Here is a 20,746-nt window from a genome sequence, read left to right on the forward strand (position 1 = left end):
CAACAGTAACAAGTTGTATGGGTCATTTAGTTGTATCTCCTTGGGTGCACAATTCATGGAGATCATTTGCTCAGACTGGGAAAATGCCCTCTACGTTGCATATCTAGCATGGCGTCCATCTAGTCAGTATCCTTGTATTAACAATTTAACCACACAAATGGAAATTTCATCTAATTATCCTGCTCCTGTCTGTGAGGAGTCTTCCAAGTTCTATTTATCTGAAAAGATGTTCTAATGCATGGTGGGTTTTGAGTAACAGAATTGTATCTATGATGTGCTATTCCACATATAAAACTTAAGATAAATTTTAAAAAATAACCCTAACACTAAAAGATGTAAAGAATTCAAAATCTCTTTGGAGCTCTTAGCCACATAACAATAGCCTTGTCATTAAAGGTAGCTAGGTGGGGCAGTGGATAGCGTTCTGGGCTTGGAGTCAAGAAGATCTGGGTTTATTCCACCTTCAGACATTTTCTAGCAATGTGGCCCTAGGCAAGTTACTTAAACTTTGCCTCAGTTTCCTCCTCTGTAAAATGAGGATAATAGTACCACTTAATCCACCAGAGTTGTTATGATGATAAAAATGAGATATTTATAAAGCACTTTAAAAGCCTTAAAGCGTTTTATATATATATATATAATATTTGCTTTCCTCATCATCATCATTATTATGTATAATTTGAGACAACATGGCAGTGTCTAATTGCTTAGCATGAAATGTATTTAATACTTATATACTGTGCCTTCTTTCTGTTTATTACCTTACCAGAGGTTGGCCTAACAGCACACTAACTCTTGGGTGTCTGCATCATCTGCACAATCACCTGTTCCAGGTCCTTGTTATTCCATGGCTCCTTTTGGAGACTGGATATGGCTTCCTGTAGAGGACGACAGCCTAACTACAAACCTGGACCAACCAATAAAGGACCAAGCATTTTTTAAGCACATATACAATGTACAGGACACTAGATCAAGCGCTGAGCACAGACATTGACCTTGGGGAGCTTTCGCTCTAATTCTGAGCTCACATTCTAACAGTCGCTTTAGAACCTCAGCTTGGAAACTATGAGAAATTGTCATAGAATCATACAGTCCTCTTAAAGGTTCTGTACTTTGACTTTCCAGTTAAATGTTTCTATTCCAAGATTCAATAATTCTTGGGAAACAAGACAGTATGTTTATGAACTGATGATAAAAAGACATGAGGGCTCAGACTAGCCCAGTCTTCCACTTACCCATCAGGTGCCATTTTAGAGACCTGAAATGGGCAGGTGAAAGCCCATTTCTGTGACCAAATGTACTTGTTTAAATTCTGTCATGAATAGAAGGTCTTTTGGAAGGTTCACAGGGCCCATAGCATATTAGACACATTTAATTTCTATCCTAATAGAAACAAATTAAAAACTGATATGAGCAAAAGATGATGTTTTAGTAGAGTTTAAAATGGCTGTCTATTTTTTCACCACTTTATTTCCCTAGTCATTACCTCTAACTGTTGTGGCACAGAAGGTCCAGAAGACTGAATATTCAGGCTCAAAAAGTGTCACCATAAAAATATTTCTAAGAAGTTAAAATCTTCTACATACAAAATTATCAATCTGGAAATTTGGGGGGTCATTCTTTCATACCAGCTGTCTTTTTAGGGAAATAGAGGTATTTGTTACATAATTCTGAAAGCTACTGGTTACACATGGCCTTTAAAAGATTAGTTTCAATATAAAGGTTTAGGATTTTTAGATGAAGATTGATCTCAAATTGTATCTTTCTGTATCAGCATTTTTCCATAATAGCTTTCTTTAACGTCTTACAGATTAGCCATTTTGTATATATTGAAAACTCCTAAAGTAGATATGCCTTTAACACACTAATTTTACTACTTCAGATAGTGCAGCAACCATTGTTAACATAAAAAATGAAGATGAGAATATGTTTGTGGGCAGAATGATAAGAGAACATAATTATGTCACGATGAGAGTTTGGCTTGGATTATCTCGACACTCTAATGGTAAGAGTTAAGTTTCTTTGGGTTCATTTTGAAGACAAATCCCTGAATAGTCTCATAGAAACTTGTCTCAATTTCAGCCTTTTCTGGAGACTATAAAATGGTGGGCTTTACAAAAAATTCTTCATTGTTGGGAGAAAGCCTCAGGCTCCTGCCATTTTAGCATTGGTTAAAGGTTCTGTGGATGTTTAGCCCAGCTGCAAATCAATCATCAAACATTTATTAAGCACTTACTGTATGAAAGGCACTAGGGTACAAAGATGAAAGAGTCTCTGCCTTAAAGGAGTTTACATCCTAATGAAAATGACAAGAGTGATATATTTAGGAATATGTAAAACATAGAAAGCAGAGGGGAGGGTTTAAGAATGAGGTTTATTTTAGATATGTGAAGTTTAAGATACTATGTGACATCCAATTTGAAATGGTCAATAAATAATAACAGCTAGTGCTTTAAGGTTCTCAAAGCACTTTATAATGTATTATTTCAGTTGAGCTTCACAACAACTTGTAACATAGGTGCTACTATCCCCATTTTACAGATAAAGTAACTGAGACAGCATCTGGTTAATGGCTTGCCTTGTATTACACAGCTAAAAAAAAGTATCCGAGACAGGATTTGAACTTAGGTCTTCCTGACTTCAAGTTCAGCATTCTATCTGTTGTGACACCTTAGCCGCTAAGCTAATGATATGGAACTGGAGTTCAGGAGATTGACTAGATGTATAGATCCAGCAGTTGTTTTCCTAGAGAAGCTAGATCCATTGGAACTGATGAGGTCATTAAGGTAGAATGTATGAAGACAGAAGGTCCAAGACAGAGCCTTAGTATATAACTATAGTTAGGGAATGTGTTTATAGCTGTCTTGAAGTATCTAAAGAAATGTCACATTGGGGCAGCTAGATGGTGAGGTGGATAAAGCACTGGCCCTGAAGTCAGGAGGACCTAAGTTCAAATCTAGTCTCAGACCAAACACTTGACAATTACTAGCTGTGTGACCCTGGGCAAGTCACTTAAGAAAAAAAAAAAAAAAAGAAATGTCACGTGGAAGAGGGATTGTACTTGTTATGCATGACCTTAGAGAGCAAAAGTAGAAATCAAGAGCTACAAGTAGAAGCTGTGAGGGGAAAGGAGGGAGAAAGATTTCACTCTGATAAAGGAAAAACTTCCTAACAATTCCAAAAGTGGAATGGGGTGTTAGAGAGAGGGTGGATTCCCTCTCCCAAAAGCAAGGGCTAGAGAATCACTAGTCAGATACATTGTAGAGAGGATTCTTGTCAAATGCCCTTGAACTAAATGCCTTTTGAGGTCCCTTCTGAGATTCTGTGATTTGATTCTATTGATAAGTGATCCTAGGATTCCTGGCCTGATAACTTATAAATTTTTCAATGAATTAGTGATAATAGAGAAATATTCAATCCAAATTATAATAAACCAGTTTGGGTGATAATGGACACTTGTTTCTAAGAGTCTTGGGTCAACAACATTGTTTATACTTTCCTTGAAAGAATATGTTCTGACAAAAGGACTTACACTTCTAGGACCCATCTCACTGGTACTGGGTTGCCTGGCCCTCTGTATACTGGATATTTTTCACATTTGTGTTCTCACACTTCAAGGTGCTTCACTGTACTCAGTGATTGTTACAAAGTGATATGATTGATATTTGCACCCTGGCCCTAAAGAATTAATGTAAAGCACTCTTTCATTGGTGGAAGTTTTCAGAAGGAAAGCATGTGGTTTTGAGTTAACTCGGACTGAACAAAAAGAGGGAATCAGGGCTATTTCTAATGCTACAAGTATATTTGTAGTGAAGATGCTTTCATCCAAACTACACATTGTAAGAAATATAACTCTCTTCATGCTTCAGAACCTTCTCATATGTTTACTTGAAATTTTAGGGGTGATAACTGAACCTTACTATAATCCCTTCCTACAGATGAGTCTTGGAGTTGGTCGGATGGTTCAGTAGCAGAGTATGTTAAATGGGGAAATGAAAGTATGAATATTGATGGAAATTGTGGCATCTTGCTGGCCTCAAGTGAAACATGGACTAAAGTGAAATGTGACCAAGGCCTTGGAAGAGTTGTCTGCAAAGTCCCTATGGGTAAGTTTTGACTTGGTCTTAAATAGGCTTTATAAAGGTTTATACTAAATTAAAATGCTTCTGTAAAGCAGCATGTTGCCAGAAAAATAATATACACATCAAGCAGGGGTGAAAGTTTGGCTTTGGTCCAAGGCTTATCAATCCTTGAAGCAGTACTCCATTGAATTATGGAGAATTATTTTGCATAGATATTATGATGAAACTTGATTAAGTACAAAGAAAAATGCAAGTGTGAGATAAGACTCATTTGAAAGCTAACAAACATATTAACCTCCATGTAACTAACTTCTGTCTAGGGAAAAATTTGAAGCTTCTTCATTTTAAACTTTGAAAACTTTTAAAGAATGTGATTTAATTGAGGCAGCACAGTATAGTAAAAAAGGGCCAAATTTGGTATCAAAGAACCTGAATTTCCCACTTAAGTGATCTTAAGACAAATCACTCAACCACTCCATACCTCAGTTTCCTCATCTGTAAAATTAGGTTAGAGGAGATGATGTTTAAGGTCTTTTCCAGCTCCCAGTTTATGATCTTATGAATGTGTAGAAACTTGAACTTTCATTATTTCATTGTTGACTTTCTTTCTTTCCTCAGACCCATTAAATTTCATGGTAACTTTAAATCTATGCATGGATTGTTTTTAATTGTTACAAACTACTAAAAATCATCAGGGGAAAATATAATTACACAGATGTTTCATCACTCACTGGTACCATAGTATAAAATACCACATTAATGATTTTATCTCCATGGGAAAAGCTTCTGAAGTTTTCACAATTCAGCATTTCTTTCCATGTGGGTATTGGAATGGAGGAGAGGCAGAATACTTTCCCATTTCAGTGAGCAGAATATTAAAGATGAAACATTGATGCTGATTTATTAATCAGAATAGAACTTGAATGGAAAAGCTAGTGGAAAGCTAAAAATCTACAGTTTAAATCACCCTGGTGATTTGATCATTTAAAAATTAAATAGTATTAAGTGATTCACAAATAACAGTTTAACCAGGGCAACGGAAATTTTTCTATAATTATAGCTCAGTCCAATGCAAATGAAACATAAGAAGATTGTAGTTTTTAGCAACTTGTCTAGGATCAAAAAATATCCTGAAGTGTGATATTCTAAAAAGACTGCTCTGAGAATATGAGAATTGTGAAAGTTTCTTGATCTTTTTTAGAAGAAATTGCCATAAGTCAAGAGAATATTAATTAAATGCATTTATATATAGTAAATGGTGCAGCTAGGTGGCACAGTGGATAAAGTGCTGGTCCTGGAGTCAGGCAAACCCAAGTTCAAATCCAGCCTCAGATACTCACCAGCTGTGTTACCCTGGGCAGGTTGTTTAACCTTGTTTGCCTCAGTTCCTCATCTGTAAAATGAGTTGCAGAAGGAATTGCAAACCACTCTAGTATCTCTGCCAAGAAAACCCCAAATGGGGTCACAAAAAATAAGACGTGACCGAAAAATGACTGAACAACAAATATAGTAAATGTGGTTTTTTTCCAAATTAATTGTTGAAGTATAAAAATGGCTTAAGAAAAAGAATAGCTAGCATTTATATGGCATTGTAAGGTTTGTAAAGTGCTTTACAAATATTGTCACATTTGATCCTCTCAACAACCCTGGAAGGTAGGTGCTATTATTATCCCCATTTTACAGATGAGGAAACTGAGTCAGACAGCGAGGTCAAGAGACTTGTCCACAGTCATACAAGTAGGAAGTATCTGATTGAAACAAACACCCATGAGCTTAGGATTTATAAGTACTAGGCTGAATTCATGTGCTTTTATATGGTTTTAATAAAACCAAAAATATTATCCTTTTCCTCTCTTATTTCCTCCTACATCCAACCCCTCCCTAATACAGGAGCAAACTACAGAGGAGTGGCTGTCGCAATTGCTGTTATGACATTCTTAGCTTTGGTTTGTGTGCTGATGTGGTACCTCTACCAAAAGAAGCGTTTTCACTGGGCCGGCTTCTCTCTGGTGCGCTTTGACCATGGGGTGAATGAAGATGAGATTGTGCTTCCATCATTCCGTGACTGAATTATTCTAAAAGCTTATTGATTTGCCATTTGTTCAAGAAAAGTAGGTTTTCAAATATATTGCAAAGGAATATGGTGTCTGTTTCACATGGACCAAATTTGAAGCCTTTAGGAACATTTTAGGTCTCTAAACTTTGGTTGGTTGGGTTTTTTTAACGTTCATACAGTCACATGCCATTTTTTATTATTTTAATTATTAGAGTGGTAAGACTAGAATGAAAAAACTAAATTCCAAATAGGACAGTTAGTTTAATGGGCATCTGAGCTAACCATGTTACTATTAAAGGATACAGAATACACCAGAAAATGAATGAATGATATTGTGCTAGGTCATGCATCTCTAATTGGCGGAAAAACTGAAGGTAGAAGTTGCATTGTGTTAGAACATTCTGGCTTGTGGACAATGTAATTTCCACGTTTGTGCAATCAATTTACTACAGGTATACCCTAGTTAGTACAACAAAGTGTGTAATCAGGGAGCAACCAAATTTAAATATGACCAGAGATGTGTGGTTTTTTCCTCAATTTTTAGTCATTTTCCTTATGACTAAGTGGTAGATGTTAAAGAGAGAGAGAAGGGGAAAGAGGCCAAGATCTTTGTCCAAGGTGAAACAATGAACAATGACTGACTCATGCTTTGTAAAAGTGTCAACTTTTGGCAAGCTGCTTCTTGTGCTACACATTTTGATGATAACTAAGATTTCTTTCATCTGGAAAATCTCTTTCTTATTCATAATTTTGCTTAGAATGACACAGCTTTTAACCTTAGGAAGGCTTTGGTTCTTCATTTCCTAAAGTATGGGGGAAAAACACTATGGGCATTTAGATGGGTGTTTAGTGTTCACCCCATTACTATGACAGTGTTTTTATATAATTATATATGTACTGAAGGTCATTGTTTTCCTACTAGAGGGAATCAACTAAAGCAACAACTGGAAAATGAGACATGATATACCTCACTGGGCAATTTTGACTGAGACTGCTTTCCTGCTTTCCCCCTACCTTTAAAAAAAAAAAGAAAAGGAAAAAGAAAAAAAAGAACAAAGAACATAAGTGAATAAGCATTTATTAAATGTGTATAATGTGCCAGGGCCTGTGTTGAGCACTGGGTATACAAAGAAAGGCAAAAGCAGTTATCTGCCCCTAGGGAGCTTCCATTCTAATTGGGGAGGAGGCAGCACGTAAATATATAAACAGTACATACAAGATAACCTTAAAGGGGAAATTGGGACAATGAAGAGAATAATGGATATATCCTCTACCTGTGAACATAGAGAGATTGAGATTTAAAATATTACTACAATTCCTAATATAATATTTAATATCATTATTTGTCAAGGAACATTAATTTTCTATGGTTAATGCTATAACATTTTATAATTTGGCATCTAGTTCTAATGATGGCACCCTCTGGAAATGCTAATTTTGTATAAATGTTTTATTCAGTATTCTACTTATAAATATTTGTACTTCTGAGAATTTTTGTATACAAATATGCATAGTTTTATTTTATAGCTTGCTCCCAAGGCTATTAAATTATGTTAAAGTTGTGAATAGTTTTCTAAATAAGTCTTAATATATTCTGCAAATATCTTGTTTTATTAGAATAAACAAATACCTTAAGTCCATCATACTAGTTTCGTTGCCCTACAAATTGTACAACATAGCATCTGAATCTATATCATTGAAAGAGCTAAGATAATGTATTTATGGGAGGTGTGCAAATATGTACAGTCACAGTGCCTTACAAAGTTTTTCTTAATAAAAAAAATTGGAATTCTTTTAGAAAACGATTATTTCCATATTGAGATTCATTATGCCTAGAGCACATTATGAGAAAATGGTCAGCTGTCCTGATTAGGATTAACCTACTTTAAAACACTCAAATCTTTAATCAATGTTGTAAAATTTAATTGTCAGCTATCCTTCACATTTCTGATGGATCCATTTTCATCAATTGAGAGTTGATTCATTCAGTGGATGAAATGTGTACATGTCTAGATTTCTTAGACTCCCATTCAAATTCAGAAGCAGCCTGGTCTCCTCTCTATTTTGCGTATTTCAATATGGATGAGTTTGAAGGGGGAAATAGAAGAGCATTAGGAAAAGCTGACTTATGTACACTCAGTGGTGTAGGTAATAGTAGAGGTGGTAGAATTATAGTGCCTCAAAACCAATCTGCACTAAGTTAACTTCTTGACAAGACAGCTGTCTCAATGAGAGATTTCAACTCCCATGTACCTACTCCAACAAAATCCTGAAGTTTACAGTAGACCAAATAATCCAGAAAGTCAGTGAGAACCTCCAGTAAGTGACATTTCCACCCCAGAAGTGCGCCAAAAAACAGATCAGAAGCCCACTGAAAATAGGAAAAAGGATCACTCCAGCAAAGTGAGCACCAGTGTGATCAAGCTATATAGCTATAGGTGGCTCTTATGAGTGGGGGAGAAACCTTGGAAGCCCTGGAGAGAAAAAATGGTTAACTACCAGTGGTACTGACTAACAGAGCTACAATGGTCAGATCCTAACAGGTCAGGACCAGGGACTCTGAGGTCCCTAGAACTTCATCCTGGGTTTCCAGAGAGGACCTGGAAGATCCAGTGATCTTATCCTCTGGTCTTCTTATCTCACCTACACTGGCCAGATTGGCCTGTAAGCTTTGCCCTGCTGTGTTTTCAACCTGGATCAGTTTGCTCATCCTCACATAACCCTCGGTTCTAGGGTCTCTCCATATGGGTGCCAGACCTAATGAATACACTTGATCCAGCTTCATCCTACTGTAACTCAAAACTCTCAAGTTCAAGCAATCCACCAGCCTCAGCCTCAGCAGCAGAGATTACAGGACCTTTGAAAGAATAGGTTTAATAGAATGGTTGGGGCAGAAGCCTAATTACAAATTGAAGATAGAGTGTTCCTGAATGAAAACTACTGCCTTTGCCCCTCTCATACACCTTTTAGAAATATTAGTTTTCTAGCCCCTGGAAGCTAATACTCTCTCACCTTCAGTCCCCTCTGTTCTTGATTGGTTGTCCACAAGAAAATTTCCTCCCGCCAGATTATAGCAGCTAGCTCTGCCTTTTGTGATTTTGTTGAGAGATCCAGCTACTTGGACATCATCAGCCCAGTGGCCTTCAGATCAAAGGCTCCCCTGGTTCTTCTCTTAGCTTGGCTTGGCTTTGCCCCTATCTTGCTCTTAAAAGGAGCCTCCCTCCCAGTTTGATGATCTTTATTTTAGACCCTGCATCTCCTGGTGCTACTCTAGCACTCTTCTCTTCAGCTAAACAGAGAGAACAGTGTAGACAATAATCACCTCTCTGTGTTCTTACTTTATGTCCCAGTCACTCCAGGGTTCTCCACAGGATGCATATATAGGCAAACATGGCATAGTTTTGCTTTCCAAAGTATTACCAAGATAATTTCATAAGTTTTATTAATATATTATGTTCAAACACCATTGTATCAAAATTTTAATTTGACAAATATTTGTCAAGTGTCTACTGTGTGTTTATGAAAGGGCCTAGAATAGATTCAAAGTTTAAATAAAATATGATCCCTGTCCTTATGGAGTTAAGGCTCTAAAACAGAGGTTTTTAACCTGGGGTCCACAGACCCCCAAAGGGCTCTGTGGCTAGATTTCAAAGGATCCATGAACTTGGGTAGGAAAAAAATACAACTATATTTTCAATACAATTGGGTGTTTTGTAGTCCTATGTATTTTATTTTATGCATTTGAAAAGATTATTCTGAGAAGGAATCCATAGGATTCATTGGATTGCCAAAGGGGTCTATGACACAAAATAGGCTATGTACTTCTCCCTGCCCCCCCACCATTGGTACATTTAGGTATGTAGGTGAATCTGTGAACTGGTCCAGCCATTTTGGAAAGCAGTTGGAACTATGCCCAAAAAGCTTATTAAACCCAGTAACATCACTACTAGATCTATATCCAAAAAGATCAAAGAAAGAAGAAAAGGATCCATGTAAGGATCCAAAAATATGTATGACTCTTCATTGTGGCAAAGAAATGGAAACTGAGAGAATGCTTATCAATTGGAAAATGGCTTACCAGTTGTGGTATATGTATATAATAAATTGTTACTGTGCTATAAGAAATCATGAGGTTTTAGAAAAACCTGGGAAGACTTGCATGCACTAGACAACATGAAGTGATCAAAACCAGGAAAATGATTTGTATGATATGAACAATAATATAAAAACAAACAACTTTGAAACTTAAGAACCTCGATCAACACAATGGAATCAACTACATTTCCAGAGGATTCACAATAAAACATGCTAGCCACCTCTAAATGGAGAGCCAATGAACTCAAGAGTGTTGACTGAAGCATATTTGGGGAGGAAGCAAAGGGGACATAGTAAACATAGGGATTTGTCTTATTTGACAATTTGCATTTGTAATGGGTTTTGTTTTTCTCACTATATCAATGGACGGGGGAAGAGGAGGACCTAAGTTCAAATCTGGCCTCAAACATGTGACACTTACTAGCTAGGTGACCATGGACAAGTCACTTAACCCTGATTGCAAAAAAAAAAAAAAAAGAATGCAGAGCTCTAAAATTCCATACTGTAGAAAGTCAGACCTGAACTCGACCTACCTGTTTTAAATATGTTTGTATATGTAAATAAGGACACATATGTCTTCTCTTATATGTATTTATAAATATGCATATATTTATATATGCACACACAACACACACACACACACACACACAACCATATTCATACATTCACATGTGTCTCCATCTTTTCTTGGCTTCCCCCCTGACAGAGTATGAGGAGGCAATTCTGTCAGTTCTCCCCTTCATTTCTTCACATGTGACTGAATAAGAGGTGGAGCTTGGTCTAACCCAGGTGTCTATTAGTAATTCAATTCTAGCTTCTTCAAATATATGCTTGTAGTTTTAATTTGCATACCTGTGTATATGCTTTATATTATAAAAATATCTTATATTTTTAAGATCGCTGTTAAGAATTATATTCTCAATTTATACAATGCATTTTGTTGGATTCATATGTATTTCACTGAGCTGGAAATTTCTTTGAAAATCCATATGCTTACTAGTTCTCATTAAATATGTAATATGTATGTGTAAAAGACACACACACACACACACACACACACACACACACACACACACACAGAGTCCCCAGTATACAAACAATAATGTGCTGCTCCCCCTAGTGGATTAACATGAAGAACTAAGTGATATAATTTAAAATGTCTGAGATTTAATTTTGTTAAGCTGACTATATGACATTCTGTTTGAAACCAACAGATGAATTACCACATTTATGAAAAGGTTTACACTGTGGAAAAATAATATGGAATCTTGATAATGAAAGTGATTGGTGAAGGTCTAATCATTATCTGAAAGTGTTTTATGAATACTTCTGGGACCCTAAATAAATTACCAGTGTTATTTAGTTTTTCATTATATAAACACTAAAGTGTGAGTATTTGTTCAAAACTGTGCCTAGATCGATATTGGGTCTATATCAATTTGCTTCTAGATGAAAATAAAATTGTAACATGGAGGAATAGGAAACAGTGGTGCCTTAATATAATGGAATATTATAATGAAATAAATGAGTGATACAAAGAAGTTTGGAAAGATCTGTATGAAATACTGAGAAATTAAGAAAAGCATATCTGTAAGAATGGAGTACACACCAACTATGACCATTTCAGAGAGAAAGTGAATGAGAACAAATGGACAAAGAGTCTTTGTGAGAATTCATAGGGAGTAACCGAGAAATTATGAAACTTTATGAGACTCAGGACTTCATCATTGGGGAGAAGCTCCCACAAGCAATGCTTTTCAACAATTGTTCCAGAATATTTTTTTGGAGAGAGTTTCTTGGGACATAGAATGATTTCGTCATTTCCCAGTCACAGACACAGCACTGAGGCCAAGGCCAACCTTCTATCTGCTACACCCAAGCTGCTTCTTCTTTGTTTATTGAAATGAATTCATTTAAATATACATACTAAATAAGTTCAATTGATTGTTTTGTTTTTCAATCCTGTTTTTAATAAAAAAAAATTTATCATTTTTTAAATCTAGTGTTTTCCAGTATTAAAATTTACCTGTTTGGTGGAATATTCAAATGTTGGTGGTTGTTGTTGGTTTGGTTTTTTTTTAACTTTTAAGAAGTGAAAAAAGGGGCAGCTAGGTGGCCCAGTGGATAGAGCACCAGTCAGGAAGAACTGAGTTCAAATGTGACCTCAGACACATAACACTTACTAGCTGTGTGACTCTAGGCAAGTCACTTAACCCCGATTACCTAACAACAACAAAAAAAAAAAGTGAAAAATTAATAACCAACATTAAAGCTCTTAGCTCTGCTACTCTACTAGGAGTTGTCTAAACTGTTGTGGGAGGAGCCAGCCTTTGCAAAGGGCCTATAAGTAAGGTAATCAGGAGCAGATTCAGATCCTAAACAAAGGGGTGGCTTCTCCCACAATGGTCCAAGACTAGTAGATTCCCCAAGTCACCCCACTGAGTCAAGAACGGATCAAAGGGACACGTCCAAACCCTTTACAATCTCGTGCAGACTTGTTACCTCATTAGGCTGAATACACCTGACTGACCTCCTACAATTAAAATCATAGATTTTTCAATCTGGAGTATTAGCTGTGGTGAGATAGCACAGGGTATAGAGAGCCAGTTCCAAAACTGAGAAGTCCTAGGTTGAAGTTCTGCCTCTGACCATATTGGCTATATGACTCCAGCCAAGTTATTTAACCTCACTATACTTTTATGTCCTCTTAAGACTATAAGCTGTGCAAGTTGTGGTATATGAATGTAATGGAATACTATTGTGCTGTAAGAAATGATGAACCAGAAAAACTTGGAAAGACTTACATGAACTGTTGCAAAGTGAAGTGAGCAGCATATCTACATATTACTAACATAGCCCAACAGCAATAGAAAGAAAATTCCACTTAAAGTTACCATAGACATTATAAAATAGTTGGGAGTCTATCTGCCAAGACAAAACCAGGAACTATATGAACATAATTACAAAACACTTTTCACATAAATTGCCAGATCCAAAAAATTGGAAAAATATCAGTTGCTCATGGGTAGACTGAGCTAATGTAATAAAAATGACAATTCTATCTAAATTAATTTACCTATTTAGTGCCATACTAATCAAGCTACCAAAAATTTATTTTATAGAGCTAGGAAAAATAGTAACAAAATTCATCTGAAGAACAAAAGGTCCAGAATATCAAGGAAATTAATGAAAAGAAATGCAAGGGAAGGTGGTCTAGCGATATCAGATCTTAAATAGTATTCTATAGCAGCAATCATCAAAACTACTTGGTACTGGCTAAGAAATACAGTGGTGGATCAGTGGAATAGTGGAACTGTGTTACAAGACACAGTAGTCAATGACTATAGTAATCTACTGTTTGATATACCCAAAGACTCTAGCTTCTGGGATAAGAACTCACTATTTACCAAAAACTACTGGGAAAACTGGAAAACAGTATGACAGAAACTAGGCATAGACCAGCATCTTATACCATATACCAAGATAAAGTCAAAATGGGTACACAATTTAGATATAAAGGCTGATACCATAAGCAAACTAGGAGAGCAAGGAATAGTTTACCTGTCAGATTTATGGATGGATGAATTTGTGACCAAGCAAGAGATAGAGAATATTATGAAATGGAAAATGGATAATTTTGATTACATTAAGTTGAAAAGTTGTTGCACAAACAAAGCCAATGCAACCAAGATTAGAAGGGAAGCAGAAAGCTGGGAAACATTTTTACATTCAGGGTCTCTGATAAACGCCTCATTTCTAAAATATATAGAGAGGGGCAGCTAGGTGGCGCAATGGATAGAGCACCGGCCCTGAAGTCAGGAGGGCCTGAGTTCAAATGCGGCCTCAGACCAAATACTTGACATGTACTACCTGTGTGACCTTGGGCAAGTCACTTAACCCCAATTGCCCCACTAAAAAAAAAATAATAATAATAATAATAATAATAATAAAAATATATAGAGAACTGAGTCAAATCTATAAGAATACAAGTTATTCACCAAATGACAAATGGACAAAAGATATGAACAGGCAGTTTTCAGATGAAGAAATTAAAGCTATCTATAGTCATATCAAAAAAATGCTCTAAATCACTATTGATTAGAGAAAAGCAAATCAAAACAACCCTGAGGTACCATATCACACCTGTCAGCTTGGCAACATGACAAAACAGAAAAATGATAAATGTTGGAGAAAATGTGGGAAAATTGGAACACTAATGCATTATTGGTGGAGTTGTGAACTGATCCAACCATTCTGGAGAGCAATTCGGAACTATATACATACACTTTGACCCACCAATATCACTTCTAGGGCTATATCCCAAAGAGATCATAAAAAATGAGAAAAGGACCAACATGTACAACAATATTTATAGCAACTCTTTTTTGTGGTGGCCAAGAATTGAAAATTGAGGGGGGCAGAGCCAAGATGGTGGAATAAAAGCAGTGACTTTCTTGAGCTCTCCCCCAAACTCCTCCAAATACCTGTAAAAAGTGGCTCCAAACAAATTCTAGAGAAGCAGAACCTACAAAAAGACAGAGTGAAACAAATTTCCAGCCCAAGACAACCTGGATGGTTGATTGGATAGGTCTATTGCACTAGGCTGGGAGAGGATCACAGTTCAGTGTGGCACCACAGGCAAAGACCAGGCCTCAGCAAACCTGGAGCAGGCCCCAGGGGACTGAATCATGGGCAGCTGTGGTGGATTCCTGATTTCTCAACCCACAAACACCAAAGACAACTTAGAACATCAGTAGGAAAGGTCTGTTGGACCATCGTGAGAGAGAAGCTTGGTCCCAGCCCCAGTCTGGCACAGCCCCGGGGGGGGGGTGCTGATTCTGAGCTCTTGGCCCATAGATGCAGGGGGAAATCGAATGGCTGGATCAGAGGGGGATTGCAGGGATCTCTTTGCTGATGCTGAGGCAGGAATCTCTTGCTTTACCTGTGCTTGGATCTGGGTCACAGTTCTAGGTGGCAGTGTTGAGGTGAGGAAGAGCACTGGCATGGTGGAGCTTATAGTGGAGGTGAAGAGAGAATCCTCCTCACAGTTCCAAGGCAGAAAAGAGTGCTTATGATTACTCAGATCAGAACCCAGGCCAGGTGGGAGGTAAACACCTCTCCTTGATCATAGCATCTTAGAAGAACTGAAAAATTTACAGGTCCCAAGAAATATCTCTGAAAACAAAACCCCTGAAGCTTGGGACAGTACATTCTCCACACTGGAAGCAGACCGCTACCTTAACAAAGAGTTTAAAACTCAAGTAATTGGCTAGGAACATGAGCAAAGAGTGCAAAAAAAAAAGTCAGACTATAGAATCTTTCTTTGGTGACAAAGAAAATCAAAACATACAACCAGAAGAAAACAAAGTCAAAGTTCCTATGTCCAAAGTCTCCAAGAAAAATATGGATCATTTCCAGTTCATGGAAGAACTCAAAAAGGATTTTGAGAAGCAAGTAAGAGAAGTAGAGGAAAACTGGGAAGAAAAATGAGTGATGCAAGAAAATCATGAAAAATAAGACAACAGCTTGCTAAAGGAGACCCCCAAAAAAATACTGAAGAAAATAACACCTCAAACCCAAATGACAAAAGAAGTCCAAAAAGCCAGTGAGGAGAAGAATGCCTTAAAAAGCAGGATTGGGCAAATGGAAAAGGAAGTCCAAAAGCTCACTGAAGAAAATACTTCCTTAAAAATTAGAATGGAGCAAATGGAAGCTAGTGACTTTATGAGAAATCAAGAAATTGTAAAACCCAAACCAAAAGAATGAAAAAATAGAAGACAATGTGAAATATCTCATTGGAAAAACAACTGGACTGTCTGAAAGCCAGGATCAAAAAAAAGAACCTAGACATCTCCTTTCAAGAAATTATCAAGGAAAACTGTCCTGATATTTTAGAACCAGAAGGCAAAATAGAAATGGAAAAAAATCCACCAATCACCTCCTAAAAGAGATACCCAAAAGAAAACTCCTAAGAATACTAGAGCCAAATCCCAGAGTTCCCAGGTCAAGAAGAAAATATTGCAAATAGCCAGAAAGAAACAATTCAAGTATTGTGGAAACACAATCAGGATAACACAAGATTTAGTAGCTTCTACATGAAGGGACCAGAGGGCTTGGAATATAATACTCCAGAGGGCAAAGAAGATAGGATTACAACCAAGAATCACCTACCTAGCAAAACTGAGTATAATCCTTCAGGGAGGAAAATGGACATTCAGTGAAATAGAGGACTTTCAAGCATTCTTGATGAAAAGACCAGAAAAAAACTTGGACAGCCTTACTTACATGAACTGATGCTGAGTGAAGTTAGCAGAACACTGTACACAGTAACAGCCATGCTGTGCAATAACTAACTTTGGTAGACTTAGCTCTTCTCAGCAATGCAAGGATCTAAGACAACTCCAACAGATGCATGATGAAAAATGTTATCCACATCCAAAAAAAGAATCATGAAATCTGAATGAAGATTGAAGCATACTATTTGCTGTCTTTTTGTTTGTTTGTTTGTTTCTTCTTTCTCATGGTTCTTCCCACTGGTTCTAATTCTTCTTTACAATGTGACTAATGTGAAAATATGTTTAACATGAATGTATATGTAGAACCAATATCAGATTGCACACTGTCTTGGGAAGGGGGTAGGTTGGGAGGGGAAGAAAATTCAGAATTCAAAGTCTTATGAAAGTGAATGTTGAAAACTAAAAATAAATAAATAAATTTTAAAATACGAGATAAAAATAAACAAATAAATTAATAGAAGTGAAGTAAGCAGAACCAGGAGAACATTGTACACAGTAACAGCAATGTTGTGTGATGATCAACTGTGATTGACTTAGCTCTTCTCAGCAATACAGTGATCCAAAATAATTCCAAAGTACTCACGATGGAAAATGATATCCACATCCAGAGAAAGAACCGATGGAATCTGAATGCAGATTGAAGCACACTATTTTCACTTTATTTTTTTCATGGTTTTTTTCCCCTCTTGTTCTGTTTCTTCTTTTACAACATGATTAATATGGAGATATGTTTTATGTGATTGTACATATATAACCTATATCAAATTGTTTACCATTTTAGGGAGAGGGGATAGAAGGGAGGGAGGGAAAAACTTTTGAACTCAAAATTTTATTAAAAATTAATGTTAAAAATTGTCTTTACATGTAATTGGAAACAATAAAATACTGTTGTGAAAAAGATTTTTTAAAAAGGATTATGAGTGGCAGAGATGCTTAGCCTGCACTGAGAAAGTTTGCTCACCTGGGAGTTCCCAGTATTAATGAAACTGTAGGTTCTGTCCGTATCACTCTAATAATCATGGTTGCTAACATGTATATAACAATAGCTACTAGCAGTTATATAGTGCACAAAGGTTTGCAAAACATTTTAAAATTTTATTTTATTTGATTCTCACAGAAATCCTGGAAGGCGTTTTATTATCCCCATTTTACAAATGAGGAATCTGAGGTAAACGGGTTAAGTGACTTGCCCAGGGTCACAGAGCTAAGAAATTTTTGAGTCTGGATTTAAACTCAGGTCTTCCCAACTCCAAGTCTAGCACTCTACCTACTGGGCTACCTAGTCACCCATGGCTCAGCTGTATGTGGCACTTAAGCATTTGCAAAGCACTTTATACACATTATTTCATTTGATCTTCATATCTTATTAGTAAGTATTAAAAGCATTATTTTCTCCATTTTATAGAGGAAGAAATTGAGGCCCTAAAAATTAATTTATATTAATAGACAGTATTTATATAGTACTTTATGGTTTACAAAGCACTTTATATTTATTATTTCTCTTATATCACAACAATCCTATGAGATAGGTGCTATTATCCTCATTTTACTAATGAGGAAGCTGGGGCCAGAGGAGGTTAACTAACTTGTCCAGGATTATATAACTAGTGTCTGAGGCAGAGCTGAACTTAGGTCTTCCTGACTCCAAATTTATTTCTGTACACACTGCACCACCTAGATTTAATTTACCAGTGACCACACAGCAATAAATTCCAGAGCCATGATACAAACCCAGATTATCTGATTTCAATCCAGTGCTCTTAACATTATGCCACTATTGCTCTTGAACATTATAGAATTTAATAACCAAGTGTTATTATACAAAGCACCCCAGCCATGCCATACTGTCTTACTCAGAATTAGGAAGTCTAGTCACTAGTACTGCTTACCATATTAATCTATGATAATAATAATAAACATTTATATGGTGCCTTAATGTTTATAAAGCACTATGAAAAAGAAATCCCTAGTGGCAAACTTTTGGGAAGATATGGGATGAGATTCTCACTGGATGTGCAGACATAAATGGATTCCAGTCTGCAATCTGAATTGTTGGAGGCAACCTGAATCAATGAGATCACAGATCTTTTCAGTCTTCCAGTGTCATGAAAGAGGGAGTGGGAGAATTTACAAGAGTTACCACTTGAAGAAGAAATCATTTTCTTTTAACTTCTTTTGTCTTCAATCTCTTTCTCTGTGCTGTCAAAAGTATGGAGGTAGCAAAAGAGAGGTGGTATCTATGTTTTCATGTATTTCATTGATTGCTGTAATCGAAACTCTCATCACTGATTGGCCACCTCTATAGTGTTTGTTGTTTTGGCATTAACTAAATTCACAATGCATCACTGGACCAGTATTTAAAGACTTTATAGTCTGATAAGACCTGCCACAATTTGATAAGAACTGAACGTTGCCAGCATGACCATTGAGAACTCAGAATTGCCACCACGAGATGATGATGCATAAGAGTCAGATTCAACTGGATAAAAATCACAAATCACTCAAAATATCAAGTATCAATCTTAAGGAAATAATGTTGCTATGGGAGGCAGATTCAACATGGCAAATTAGGGGCAGCCACCCATCTGAACAAGGCAGTTAGGTGGCACACTGGATAGAGTACCAGACCTGGAGTCAGGAAAATTCATCTTCCCGAGTTCAAATCTGGCCTCAGACTCTAGCTTTGTGACCCTGAACAAGTCACTTAACCCTATTTGCCTCAGTTTCCTCATCAGTAAAATGACCTTGAGAAGGAAATGGCAAACTCTTCCCATATCTGTGCCAAGAAAACCCCAAATGGGGTCACAAAGAGTTGGACATGAGTGAAAAATGACTGACTGAAAACTCAGCTGAACTTTCCCAACATTCTCCTCCAAACAACTTTAAAATAATGCTTCAAATCAAATCTTGGAGTGGCAGAGCCAACAAAAAATTGGGATGAGATATTTTTCTGGGCTAAGAAAAATTAAGAGGCAGGCAGAAGAAGTTTGTAATACCAGGGTGGAGGTCTGGAGCCTACCTATGCAGCAGCAGCAGCAACAGTAGGAAAGGCTTCAAGAGCTCTCAGCCCAGAAATAGTGAGGGGGTTTCACAATTGCTCAGAAAGAGATCACAAAGAACTCTGTGCTGGCACCAGGTACATCTAGTGCTAATTGGCAACTCTATTACCCATAAACAGTTCTGGATTGCAATTCCAGGAAAGAGAAAAGCATTGATGGTCAGTCACAGGGAAGCAGGGGCCCTGGTCACAGTACCAAGGCAGAGAGGAGCATTAGTGTATGCAGCTATAGGGAAAGCAGGGGTCCTTCCTTAGTAAAGATCAGAACACAGATCAGGGGAGCAGTGACTATCTCCCAGAATAACACCACCTTGGAAGCACCAACTTTGGAGACCCTAGAACTAGCTCTGAAAATAGCGGCATGAAAAAGCCTGAAGCTTGGGATAGTGCTTTCCACCACTAGCAGCAGAGCCCAACAAAGTTAAGAAAGTCAAAGTCAAAAAAAAAAAAAAAGAAAGAAAGAAAGAAAGAAAGTCAAAGTCAAGAAATAGACTGGGAAGATAAACAAACAACAACATCAAAAAATTTGACCATGGTGGCAGGGAAAATCAAGACATAAACGTAGAAGAAGACCACATTGTGAAAAACAGTTACCAAAAAAACCTCAAAGAAAAGTGCTAATTGACCAAAGCCCAACAAAAATTCCTGGAAGAGTTAAAGAAAAAGATGAGAGTGGTGGAGGAAAACTTGCAAAAAGAAATGGGAATGATACAAGAAAATTATGAAAAGAGAATTAACAACTTGGTAAAAGAGGCACAAAAAATACTGAAGAAAATAAGACCTTGAAAAATAGAATTGGCCTACTGGTAAAAGAGGCACAAAAATTCACCAAAGAAAGGAACTTTTTAAAAAGTAGAATTGGCCAAATGGCAGAAGAGGTACAAAATTTCACTGAAGGAAATAATTCCTTAAAAATTAGCACTGGGCAAGTGAAAGCTAATGATTCCATGAGACATCAAGAAACAATAAAGCAAAACTCAAAAGAATGAAAAAAAAATTGAAGAAGATATGAAATACTTCATCAGAAAAACAAGGACCCTGGAAAATATCTAACAGAGAGTAGATACCTGAAAGTCACAATCAAAAACAGAATACCTAGACATCCTATTTCAAGAAATTATCAAGGAAAACTGCCCTGATATCTTAGATCCAGACGGTA

At 36.8% G+C, this 20,746-nt stretch overlaps 1 protein-coding gene across 2 annotated transcripts in view; it reads left to right on the forward strand.

The window, feature by feature from the left end:
* Nucleotides 1–20,746, forward strand: part of LOC110220720 (CD302 antigen) — a 188,380-nt gene that overhangs the window by 113,139 nt on the left and 54,495 nt on the right. The window contains exons 33-35 of one of the 2 annotated variants that reach the window (XM_021004867.2): nucleotides 1,883–2,005; nucleotides 3,939–4,106; nucleotides 5,973–7,940. In XM_021004867.2, the coding sequence (XP_020860526.1) occupies nucleotides 1,883–2,005; nucleotides 3,939–4,106; nucleotides 5,973–6,151 (470 nt within the window). In that variant the 3' untranslated portion in view covers nucleotides 6,152–7,940. Of the gene's footprint in view, nucleotides 1–1,882; nucleotides 2,006–3,938; nucleotides 4,107–5,972; nucleotides 7,941–20,746 lie in introns of those variants that run through there. The other variant, XM_021004869.2, reaches the window with a different exon arrangement.

This window comes from Phascolarctos cinereus, unplaced genomic scaffold (assembly GCF_003287225.1).
Source record: "Phascolarctos cinereus isolate Bilbo 61053 unplaced genomic scaffold, phaCin_HiC Scaffold_726;HRSCAF=1367, whole genome shotgun sequence".
Taxonomy (NCBI): domain Eukaryota; kingdom Metazoa; phylum Chordata; class Mammalia; order Diprotodontia; family Phascolarctidae; genus Phascolarctos; species Phascolarctos cinereus.